The 13,629-nt window shown below is 31.6% G+C and overlaps 1 protein-coding gene across 1 annotated transcript in view; it reads right to left on the bottom strand.

Annotated features, from left to right (window-relative positions):
* Positions 1-5,734: 5,734 nt before the first annotated feature.
* LOC125809027 (E3 ubiquitin-protein ligase UPL6) overlaps positions 5,735-13,629 on the bottom strand; it is a 44,069-nt gene continuing 36,174 nt past the window's right edge. Inside the window, exons 22-26 of the mRNA XM_049488700.1 lie at positions 10,772-10,852; positions 8,491-8,564; positions 6,687-6,758; positions 6,503-6,592; positions 5,735-6,290 (exon numbers count right to left, since the gene is read on the bottom strand). Coding sequence (XP_049344657.1) covers positions 6,224-6,290; positions 6,503-6,592; positions 6,687-6,758; positions 8,491-8,564; positions 10,772-10,852 — 384 coding nt within the window. The 3' untranslated portion in view covers positions 5,735-6,223. The remainder of the gene's footprint in view (positions 6,291-6,502; positions 6,593-6,686; positions 6,759-8,490; positions 8,565-10,771; positions 10,853-13,629) is intronic.

The raw sequence follows: 13,629 nt of genomic DNA, 5'->3' as shown, positions 1-13,629 counted from the left end.
TGTAATATGAACATGTGAAGAGAACAACTACATTTTATATATTCACATATTTTCACATTTGCTATGAGTATTTTTTTAAAAAAGAACTCGGAACATTTTAAAATAATACATTTTGAAGTTGGAAGATCTCGACTTGATAATACATTTGTGACATATATAATACTTTGATTTAAATACAAATACCTACCCAAATATAAATAAATATTTGCATTAATGAAAATATTTATCTCATAAAATTAGCTATTAAATAAATAATAAAAATTAAACTAATACAAACTTCAACTGGTGTTATTACAAGTTATGTGAACTTTTCTTCGTCTAAAATACTTAAATATTAAGAAATAGTAAATAAGTAAAACAAAAGGGCAATATTTATATAGTAATAACAATTTTGAAGCAAACTTCCGAGAGTCTATATCACATAAGTAATATTGATAAATAAAGTCACTCTTTTGTCTTAACCATCAAAAACAAATCGTGACAATTCTCTAAATTTGAAAAAAAGATATTCAGAAGCATATATCTACATCACAAGAGGAATTGTTAACAAAAACAAATAAATTTAGACTACATCATGTTAACTTCATATATTGGAACATTACATACTAATCATATATATATAAAAGAGAACCCTAGATCCGCCTACGTGGCGCCACCACAAACCAGGATTCCTTTTTAATTTATTTATTTCTAAAATTAGCCTTTCCTTTCATGAAAAATTGTGATTTTTATGAAAAGTTGTGACTTTTACGAAAAGTTGCGACTTTTATGAAGAGTTGTAACTTTTATGAAGAGTTGTGACTTTTATGAAAAGTTGCGACTTTTATGAAAAGTTGTGACTTTTATGAAAGGTTGTGACTTTTCCAAAGAGTTGTGACTTTTCCGACAAGGCACAATAAGCATTTATTCACACTTCCCTTTGTTGTCTATAAATAGAGGGATTTCCTCACATTTTAAAACAACGAAAATTCTGAACTTCTTCTTCTTCTTCTGCACAATGAAATATTCGTGTACTTTGCTCCTGTTGAGTGACTCACTGACACCATTGTTTTTGTATCAATACACTGGTGAATAGAATCATGGGGTACTAGAGGAGAATAATTTTCTTAAGGGGATAATGTGCATTCAGTGGGCTCGAGTTTTTCCTATCTGTTTCATTCTATTGTTACCGATCCTAATATGTTTTTTTACAGTCATTAATTTATGCTTATGTTATTAATTATTATTTTTGAGTACATGTTTTAAACTTTGTTGTTTATGTTTATGCTTTTGATCATTATGTTGAAGTAAATATATGTTAATCAAGAGTTTGATGTAATCATTAGACTATTGGTGTCATGTAGATTAGAATTCTTAAACTTGTAAAATAAATGACATTGATCTTTATAGAGTTTTCAATGGCTAAAAGATCCATGGAATGTCCAAGAAGGGACTTTTGAGTGTTCAGAAGTTATGGTGGTTCCACACTACCTTGAAGTTTTAGTTATTTAACTTTCTATCTTATAGAGGCATTCAATTGATTAGTGACATGCAAAAAATAAAGGAATATGAGATGGTAAGTATTTTACTCAACCTTAATCAAAAGTTTGGAGTTCACATGTTGGATTGGAGTCAATGAATTACCCCTCAAAGTAGGATGAATCCATATTAATCAAATATTAAAGAAATAATTATCTCCTTATAAACATTAGATTAAAAGTCGCAAAAAAAATAATTATGTTTTAACCAATTGATCGAAACATAAATAACAAAATATGCCTTTTGGCTATCAAAGTAGTGTCATCGACTGCGAATAATTTTGAATAAGGGACTTGCCAAGACATCATTTAATCCAAATTATTTGAGCAACATACGTTATTCCATTGAACTCCAAGAGATGTGTTTTTAAATTTTAATCAACTTACCAAGTACACAACTAATTATATAAGATGTATAATAGTTAGATTCTGTATGTAGAGGCCTTGAATAGGAATAAAACTCTCGTGATGAATAACTACAATTAGGAGTTCATGCTTTTAAGGTAACTAGTTTCATGGCACGTGCGTTGCACGTGTATATGTATATATAGTATACGATGTTGTAAAATAGAACTAATATTACTAAATTAAATATTTTTAGTAAATAATTATAGTTTAAAGAGCATATGACAAGTGCTCTTAAATGATTAACACAAACTGTCATAGAGTTACTTGTATTTTGAGATCAAAATGATCATATATCATTGAAACATTTCAAAATACATTCAAAGTTTAAATATGGGAGAAAGTGACATTTCTTTAGTATTATTATTTTTTACTTTACTAAATTTTGTAAGCAAATCTAACCAACAAAAATTTTAAAAAATATCAATACAAAAAATGTCACCAATAGTCTTTCCTCTTGAGGTTATAAACATAAATTATGGACACAATTTAAGTATAATTTTTCTCTTAAATATTCATACTTGAAATTTAGTATATCTTTTACTTGTTGTCTAATGAAAGTATCTAATATCTTATAGAAGTTGTATCGTGATATAAAATATTAAACTTTTAAATTATAAAAATTAATAATAAAATTTAAAGTCTTGTTTATAGAATCTTTAATTTGATTTAAGATCACTATTTTCTTATCTATTTTATATAGCTAGCAAGGAGTGTATCTTGTGACATACTATTTTCTCAAATTAAAATGAACACAAAATAATAGGAAATTCATACTTAAAAAATTTCATACTCAATATAAATATTAAAAAAAACTGGAACGATACATAGCCAATGAAAAAGGAAGACGAAATTATATGTTCATGCTATATTCACTAGTGTTCCATTTGATTAAAATCTCTTGCCACCACTACTTTACTTTCTCCGTTCATTTTTACTTACATATCTATTAAAAAATAATTATTATCATGACTATATTATCATATTATAAGTAAAAGTGAAAATCTATTTTTGAAATAGTGGAATTAACATCAAAACTAAAGATTCAATAGACTACATTGATGCCCGTTGTTTTAGCAAAATTAGAAAGAAACTCCTTCATTGGAGGGTAAAAAAATAATTAAAAAAACAAAGAAGAAATATCTTACCCAAATCATGTGATTATTATTGTCTTTCCCACAAATTTTCGTCACTGTTAACTCATGAAAATTGTAAGAAAAATACGAGTGTGAATTTATGAATGATTTGCTATAATTTGTTCACCAACTCTTTCTTATGTGGTACCTCGAATTTTGTTGAACTTTGACTTAATCAACTGTTGCAAATAACCCTGAGATTATTTAAGAAGAAGAGTAGAAAACTTAAAAAAAATCGTAGTTTAAAAGTGAGAGGAAGACCCTCAATTTTTAGCTAACAAATAGTATTATGAATAGGTGTTAATTGTGCCTTATCAGAAAAGTTACAACCTTTCTAAAAAGTCACTGCTCACCGAAAAAGTCAAAACCTTTTGCAAAAGTCACAACTCATCGGAAAAGGCACAACCCTTTGAAAAAGTCATAACCCTTTGAAAAAATCACAACCCTTCAGAAAAGTCACAACTCATCGAAAATGTCCAAACCGGTCAAAAAAGTCACAACCCTTCAGAAAAGTCACAACTCATCGAAAATGTCAAAATCTGTCAAAAGAGTCACAACCCTTTAGAAAAGTCACAACTCATCGAAAATGTCAAAACCCGTCAAAAAAGTTACAACCCTTTGAAAAATTCACAACTCTTTAATATGAAAGGGTATCTACTTTTAATATAATACAAATAATTAAATTAATAAATAAAATAAATTAACTATTTTTAATTAGGGATATTATAGTAATTTAACATTCAATTTAGGAGTTCATGTTTTTAAGGTAGTATAGATATAGATATAGATATAGATATGTAAATAAAAATGTAAGTAGTGAGGTCAAATTTAATAGTTTTTATTATATAACTTGATAATATTGAGGACAAAATACTGGGACATGAAAAATAAATAAAAAGGACATGACTTCTAGACATTGCATATTATTTTAGAGATTATCATCTGTCTCGATGCGATTGTTGTTGTTGTTTATGTGTACTCGTTTCACACATGGTTGGTTCGTATGACCTTGTTGGTCTTCGAGGGTTGTTAATGTTCTGCAACATTAAATTTATTTTTGTTAATTGTTTTAGTATTTTAAAAATGTGAATATTGAACTTTAGTCTATTAAAAACATCACAACATACATATTGTTGTGATGATTCATCTTCATCATCATTTTGACTTTGAGACATATCATGCTGCAAATAAGACATAAAATTATTATCACATAATTTAATATAATTAAATATTTCAACAACCATTTAAAGAATATATTACTTACCATCGAAAACTTCAATCTCCTAGCACCAAATGATGAGTTTTGAAATTCATTTTGGTAGGTATTTTGTCAAATAATTCCACCGCTAAAATTGCTCTAAACCCAGAATTTTAATATTAGGAGTTTGAAAGTCACTACCTTCTTTTTGCATGTAGTTGAGCTCACTCGTAGATGCTCAAGCTTAGTTTGTCAAGTATAGGGGTATTTTTCAGCCTATCAATAGTTCGGAGATGAAACCAATTATCCGCGCCAAGTTTGCGGGTGTTTTTAATACTTCTCTCTATTAATTATGTAAAATTATTAAAATACAATCAAACACCGTATAAAATTAATACATGAACTTTTATATAACATTACCAACCAAACATTATATAAAATTAATACATGAATCATTTTTTCTATTTATAAACTATTCAATTTTTAATACATAAACAACCAAGTTATTCATGTATTAGGCTAAACCTTAACCAACTACCAAATGCCGTCAAGTCTAACAGAAAAGTGACCTAGATCACTAATAGCGAAAATGCCTGCTTAACTTAAGCATTTAGTCCCTCTGTCCTATAATATTTGCCCATTACCGACTTTGCACAATTCTTAAGAAACTATAAATAAAAAAGTAATTTTACTATATCACCCATTTGAATATAACAAGTACAATGTTTTGAAAAATGTAATAGAAAAATGACTATAATTAATGATAAGGATAAATTATGAACTAAGGTGTTGTTTGGTATAGTGTATAAAAATAATGCTCAATAGAGTATATTAGTAATGCATGTGTTGTTTCGTTTGGTGTATTAAAAATAGTATGCATTGTATAAAAAAATTATTTATAAAAAATATTCTCTACAATTATGGTGGAAAAAATGTAAAAGTACTTTTGAGGAGCAATTGGGTCTTTAACCATGCTAATGCATGAATTACATTCCTATGCATTACTAATAGCTAGAAATCCATTGTATTAGTAATACTCTTAAATACAACAATAGAGTGGCCTTAGTTATACATAGCATTATAAAGTGTATCAAACAAGGTACTCTACTATTACACATACTTAATGCATGCATTATTTTTGCAAATACACTCTACCAAACGACCCCTAAGTGTGAAATTATTAAAGTAAACAAGTATTGTTTGATATTCCAAAATAATATAGTTAACAACTATTATTGGACAAAAGGAATAGTATTATTTATGAGGTAAACAAAAAACCCCAACCAAACATTATATTAACTAATGCTGATATTTATGTCCTCAAATTCCAACCAATCATTGTACAAGTTGGTACTGATTTTTATGTGTATTAGCTCTAACTCAAACCAAATAAATCATTAATGGACTAAAATCTAAATGATTCCAGATCCATTCGTCAACAAGGTACAACACATCATAGTACAGATATATATATATATATATATATATATATATATTAAGTATGCAAGCTATCCGTTCAAGGATATTACAACTAGCAGCAGTTGGGCACCTCGTTAAAGAGATGCATAAACTTGTACAATGAATACAAATGGTTGACAACTTCCGGTGACTATGATCATCCTAACATATAAGCTTCCACAGGTTTCAAACTAATTTTTAACTACAACCTCGCTTTTCAACGAGCTTGAAATGTCTAGCACGCGCGCCATTCACTTCCCAAAGGATGATATACATTGCACCTGGGGTATGTATGCACATCTAGTCAAGGGGCAGGTAATGGGTTCTTATTTACACGTGCTTCTTGACCATCTGTTGACTGTTTAGCAATTAGCAGTTCCTTTCCAGTATGCTCCCATGGTGGTGCACAGATCATACCATTTCATGTGTTTTCCTTTATGCCAATGAAGAACACAAGCTGCTTCAGATAGAAAGCGGATACTCCAAAATTGCATGCACAGATAATTCCATCAGCTTAAATCGAAACCAGCATCAGCATTTATGGCGTATAACAATTTCTGCTCCATCTGCTCTTTGCTGCAGCATAAAAGGAAATTACAGTTACTAGCACTTCTTTGTAGTGATAAAGGAAAGCAAAGGATGTACAATAATTTAGAAGCACCATATAAAAGAAACTACTTTTTTGAAATTGACCACTCCAACTGCATAGCTATGTCTTTTGGTTTTGAAGTTTAAAGTTTGTATCATATAATTGTAACAATAATACATATCACTGGAACAGAGCAAACCTTCTGTATGGTGGAAATTTTAAAAGATTCATGCAAGTAGCTGATGTCGGCAGACGATCAAGAGCTTCATCAGAAGCATGCCCACCCGCTCTAATCAGAAGGCAAAAACCAAAATAATAAAAATAAAATTGTATACCAAATCAAATGCTTCAACAAAAGACATCATATAAAGAGTTAGACTAACCTCTGTATGCAGAACAACGGCTCCAAATATTTAAATCCGAGTAAGGGTCCTCGTGAACACCCAGTCACAAACCTGGCACCGAAAAGGAAAAAGTGACGAGGTTGATTTAACTCCTACTGAACATTAGAATCAACACGAATAAAATGTCTGCATAACTATCTACAATAAGTAATATTCATTTCATGTACAAACTGTCCATCAACATTCCATATTGAGTGTTGTAAATTTCTAAATACAATTTGAACACCTCGTTTTACCATAAGGGGTCCAAAGACCAGCTACAACATAGATATATATAAGTCATTTTCATACATATCCGCTTTTTCTCTCTAGGAGATGTTCAATACCAGGACGTAGGATCAACACATTTAAGTGGAAAACTGTAGTTTTAACCTAAAGGAGACACAGGATGGTTAAATGCACTAAAGATCATTTAAGCAGGTGCTCCTTTTATGACGTAGAGTAAATCTATGGACATCCAGGAAGATGAAAAACAAAAAAAAAATACTAAAGAAGGTTATTTTAGGCCAGACCGACCACCATATTATCAGTAACAACAGTTGCTTAATCCTTGGAATGCTATTCAGAAAAAAAGATCATTCATAAGATATGATGAGAAATAAGAGAATCTCATAGAGGATGACATAGTGGTGTCTTTAACTCATTTCTTTTACAGTGCTATAGCTTAGGACTCTGCCAAATGCCAGATCTTATCTATACTACTCTCTTCCTATTTTCTGTTTGAACGAAACCCTACTTGTTTGCAGGCATATTCTAGTGTCCAGGAAACAGTCTGTATCTTCAGTGCTGAAGCATTAATAGTTTCCACAGACTTCACCCAAAGAGTGAGTAAAAAGAAGGGATTCCTAGAAATCCACATGGACCTCTATACAGAGCACAGAACAGACACCCCTAGCACTAATTACTTAAAGATTTGGACTTAGTTTTGGATGATTAAATGTTTTTCACTCAAGAAAGGTGCTCAATGAGAGTAAGTTGCTTTCTTGTCAACTTTCCAGCATTTGGTAGACACTGGCAGAAATATTTCTTAATTATTTTTCAAACCCAATTGGATTCACTGTTAACACAATAAAATCAGCTTTTCCTATGAATTACTTCACCTCAAAACTTAAATAAATCAAACTTCCGTACCTGCACCTAGCTATTCAACAGGACATATGGAGACAAAAAAAATTACACTGCAGACAGTTTACTTGGGACAAAAAACAAAACAAGAAAATCAGGGAGAACATTATAAGATGGAAAAAACAAAAAAACAATAGAACCTCAGATTTCCCCTTCCACCCCTTTCCCGCTAACATGTTAAGCTATATTAATTAAGGACGTTCCAAAGTAAACAATAATGGCTATACAGTGGTTGATCTCAGAAAAAATAGGCAAACCTTTTCAAACTTCCGAGTTAAAGATCCATTGATTGAAAAACTTAAACACGATACTCAAATGTACCAAAGAACCGCCAAAATACAGAAGTTAAACAGACCTTTTCAGACCTCAGAGTCAGAAATCCATCGGATGAAGCTAACTGAAAGCAATTTACTCGGTGAAAATGAAATACCAAATCACTTCCCAAACTCATTTTCACCATGTAGCGTAAGCATAATTTATCAGAACATCATGTTTAAAGATGGAAGAAAAGAAGCACCAAGTCTCAGTCATCTATTGCATCCTAAGATCAAGTTACTTCAATTACATCCTATGGACCATTTAAACCAGAATAGCTTTAGCAGTTCCCTATTTCTGAACAAGAATGAATCAAGAAACATATGAGAAGGGTAAAACTTACTTCAGAAATTTTCTCTGATTTTCCAAAGAAAAGTTTTTCACAACCTCCCAAATCATATCGATAACATAGTGTTCCTGTGAGAAGTACTTCAGTTAATTATGCACAGTTAAAGGACGTATTCAAACTAATAGAAAATCAGAAAGCATTTATTTGATGAAACCACAATGTAACTCATTAACTTAAATGACTGTCATATATGCTCAGCTTCTAGATAATTAGAGTCTAGCTTTAATCCAAGGTACATGAGCGGTTTAATACCCATGACTACTATACATATAAAGAAAAATACCTATTACTATAGTCAAGAAGACCTACTAATCCATAAGCTTTAACATTTCATCATCTATAAGAAGAGAAGGATACACATCAAATTTTTTGCATTACTTTTCCGCAAGTGATCTGTCACAAACAAATATATGGACTGTTTTGAGGAGTTTTTTATTGCACCATCTGAAACTGGTGAGTTTCTAAGTTCTGACCATCATTTATTGATTTTGTTCCCGACTCATGGCAATGATGGCAACATTCTACAGGGGGGCTTTATTGGTTTTGCTACAGTAGAATGTTCAAGATTGTTCTCTTTCAGAATACCATATATGGGACACATTTTCTTGTCCTCTATGTTGTGTTAGGTTATAGACTTCATGATTAGACTTATCCAGTAAGTTGGAAAAAACTATGGCTTTGGTTGCCTTCGGATTGGAAAATGTTCCATGTCTAGTTTGGTTTGGGGAGAACAGGTTTTTCTGTTTCTTATGAATTTTTATTGCAAGCAGCATGGTGAGTGTTTCAAGTTGGTTCAAGTTTACTTTGAAGGAAAGTCTTGGTTTGGTGTTTCTGGAAGGAAGCAGTGTAGCTATTTAACAACCTTTCAGAAGCTTTTATATGGATAAAATTAACAGATTAAAACAGACTTAAACATTTTTACTGGCTACCAAACCATGTTTTTTAATAGAGTTTGTTTGTCAAAGGAAAACTTCTTTCTAAAACGGTGGGAGATCCAGACCAGCTTGCGTGTATCTTGACTATTCCACTGAGTCCCACCAGCACATTTACCAGATAACTTCGCTCACCAAGACTTAGGCATATGGGAAGAGAGAAAACATGTGAAGAGAGGGAAAAGAAAAGTGGGGGCTACCAATGAAAAGAAAAAGAGCAAGGGCAAAGTGCAGATTGTTAAACTGAAAACATTATGGATTCATGCTGTTTGATGTACAAGGACAAATAATACCAGCATATAGCTTTACATTATTAATATTACAACTGATTTCTATTTTAAAACTTTGCATTATTTGCGTTCCTAATACAGCGCATAACTTCAGCAATAAAACTCAGAATAACTAATATCTGCTTAACTTCTTGTAGGAAATCTTTCTATGATTTTATATGGGACAGAAGATTAAATAAAGATACATGTATTAGAAACATTAGGATTAAGACAAGTTTCCACTTTGGTATCATAGTCATAACAATCTATGCATTATTTATTTGGTGTGCACCAAACCAAAGTATTATCCACTACATAACAATGCCCACATACTATGTGTGAACCAAATAGTTCCTAACTGTAGAATTTCCAGGGTGTGGCCCCATGCAAGACGTACACTTTTTTGGTTCAGAAAAATCTTGGAGGTGATATTTAATTTTGGTGTGGCCTCCAGTTATCTTTTGAAAAAACAGAGGAATCAATCAATCAGACAAGCAGTTTTTTCCAGTAGCACCCACGAAAGATTGTTGGGATTAATTTTTTCAGAACATCAACTTGGTTTCTCCTTAGAAGATGTCACCAGATCATGTTTGATTTAAAGCAAACATTACCCTTAGAGGATGTTTGGATTGGCTTATTTTAAGTGCATTTGGCTTTTAAGCTCCTTTTCTATTTTTTGTCGTGTTTGGGAAAGATAAAAAGTGCTTTTAAGAACTTACTTTTAGACCAAAAAAGTACAAAAATAAGCTAAAAGCTAAAAGTTTATAAGCTTTTCTTTTTATTAAAATCCAATACAAACACCCTCTTAGCCTATTCTAACCTGATGCACATTGTGCTCTTCCAAACCTTCTATCATTCTACTACAACTTATTTTTAAAAAATAAATGAACTTAAAGATATATACTTCTGCTATTAGTTTTAGAGAAACACACGCAATATAATTTCTTGAGGCATTTCCCTCACGAAAATGAGGGATACAATCCTCTGCAGACATGTCCAATTCAATCAAACAGGAAACCATTTTCAAGAGAAACCTTTAGAGAAGAAACTGAAGAAAATTGCAGAAGCAGTTACCTTATGGTAACCTCCTGTATAATTGGTATGAGCTCGAAGGTCATCAATATCAATGCCATCAAGTGATCCAGAAATAAGAAGCTGAAAATAGGGCCAAAAAGTGAGACACAGAAAACTAGACCTCTTACTAATTAAGAACATAACAATTATAAGACATCTAGACTAGAAGAACACAAAACAATTCTCGCCCATTGGATAATTTTCCAGCGTACAAGTAATTTTATCTTGTCCAGGCTTCTATTGACTTTCTTCTTCGCGATTCTCGTTTTCTTTTTTTTTATCTTCTTTAGGCAGCATATGACAGCTAGTTCTCAATAAGTTGGTGCTTGAAATTTAAGTCATTCAGGCTTCACGCAAATCCTTCTTTTTCTAATCTTGTTCTTTCATAATTGCTCAGGTTTTATATTCAAATCATATATCTCAGCAAAATATCTTGACAGATTAAGGCATTACTAGCTCTTTGTAAATGGCTAGGCGGATCTCAATAACTTACTACAGATAAAAAGCCTTACAAGTAGCTTCATCCAGAGTAGTCTATCATGCCTCAGAGAAGTTAGGAGAGTGACTCGGTTTACTTTGTTAAGATGTGCAGTTGAGATGGAAGGGATAGGCAACTTTCCTGAATTTCAAGTGCTGCCAGGATATAGCCTATCTCGGGATATGTTTTAGACAGGCTTGCCTGTCATTTACCTTCCTTTCTTCTAATAAAATGATACTACCTCTGTCTGAAAAGGAATGGCACTTCTATATATTTGGAAACAATTTAACTTTGAACTTCCCATTTACCTTTAGGGGTCGTTTGGTAGAGTGTATTAGGAAAAATAATGCATGTATTAGGTGTGTGTATTAGTAATACATTGTTTGGTACACCTTTTTATGTCATGTATAACTAATGCAAGCATTAGTTATACACTATATTGTGTATTAAGTTGTGTATTACTAATACCAAGAAATTCTAGGTATTAGTAATACATAGCACTTTAACACTTGCATTATATTATATAATTACAAAACTACCCTCAAAGCCTTTTAAAAAAACATTTTCCATTGTACTTGTTTTAGTAACTTTTTCATCTACTCTGTACTTTGTCAATGGAAAGTCAAGGCTGAGTTTCTTCTTCCTTCTGCTCAATCAAACATTATTTGCTCATCTCCAAAAGGTTAGTACTCTTATCTTTCATTATTATTTGATTTTTCTACCTCTATTTCACAATTTGGGTATAATTCTTTCTCTATCAAAATCAACGATTTAGATTTTGCCAACCATTTTGGAATGCAATCAAAGTGTTTTGTTAATTTTAAGTTAGCAAATAGTTGTGAAAAAGTCAGTCGTCCAAAGTTAATAGATCTGATGATGATATTTAGGTTTAGCTTGTTTTTTAATATGCTTTGAGTTCATCTATTTCACTTTTTATATGGTCGAAAATTATAAATTTATGCACATAGCTACTTATTTAAAAGCTTTATATGTGTTCATTTTTATTTTTATGACAAATATAGGTGTTATTATGGATCTTCAACCATTAGCAGGTATTGAATATATTATTCTTATGGAGATATTGTTTCAGCAAGTTCTTGTTCTCCTTATTTGTCTTTTCATGGCTAGTTATAGTCATTCTCTAAGAAGACAATGTCAAAACAGACGTGAAGTTAGGTATCGTATGAGTGTTCGAGTTCCGAAAATCATTTCTCACTTACACTATATCATAAATGATAATGGTAGTGTATGTATCGATAAGTTAAGAATGGATAGAAATGCCTTTCACACTTTAGTTCTCTTAACTAAGGATATTGGAGGTCTGACTGATAGTAAAAGTATGTCAAGCAGCGAAAAATTAGCAATGTTTTTAAATATCTTGGCTCATCATGAGAAAAATAGATCCATCAAGGTTGATTATATTAGATCAGGATGGAGCGTAAGTCAGGCTTTCAATGAATGCTTGAGTGCTATTCTCAAACTAGCTCCATTGCTACTTGTTAATCCTAAACCGGTACTTGAGGATGAGATTGAAGATCGATGGAAATGGTTTGAGGTAGGTGAAATTGTCGTTTAGCATCTTTTAACTAATATACAAAATATGCAGTTTTAACAGTTTATGAAAAATATTATATATTTTGAGATAACACTATAATTTATCTTAAAGGGTTGTTTAGGTGCACTAGATGGTACTTACATTCCCATTAGAGTTCCAATCCAACACAAACCAAGATATAGAACAAGAAAAGGAGAGATAGCAACTAATGTTTTGGGAGTTTGTGATAGAAATCTCAATTTTACTTATGTATTACCTGGATGGGAAGGTTCAGCTGCCGATGGTCGTGTATTACGAGATGCTATAGTACGAAGGAATGGTTTGAAAATTCATGAGGGTAGGCCTTTTATATGCTTTCAAGTTACATTATAGAATGAATGGTACTAGTAACTAAATTATATGTTTATATTATAGGTAACTATTATTTGTGTGATGGAGGATATACGAATGGAAAAGGATTTCTTTCACCTTATCGAGGTTATAGATATTGGTTAAAGGATTGGCGTGGCGATAATCCATTGCCTCGATGTAAAGAAGAGCTTTTCAACATGAGGCATGCTAGAGCTCGTAATGTAATTGAAAGGGCATTTGGTTTGTTGAAAGGACGTTGGGGAATTCTTAGAAGTTCTTCATGGTACTCGGTTAAGATTCATAGCAGGATCATTAGTGCTTGTTGCTTGATTCATAATTTCATTCGTAGAGAGATGGAAGTGGATCCCTTAGACATTGATATAGAAGAACAAATGGAGTATCAACATGAGAATATTGATGTTATTGAATCGTCGGAGGAGTGGACCACTTGGAGGGATGAGTTGGCTCAATCAA

This window comes from Solanum verrucosum, unplaced genomic scaffold (assembly GCF_900185275.1).
Source record: "Solanum verrucosum unplaced genomic scaffold, falcon-dt-bn FXZP01000296.1, whole genome shotgun sequence".
In the NCBI taxonomy this organism is placed as follows: Eukaryota; Viridiplantae; Streptophyta; class Magnoliopsida; order Solanales; family Solanaceae; genus Solanum; species Solanum verrucosum.
This window is presented reverse-complemented; position numbering and strand designations above follow the sequence as displayed.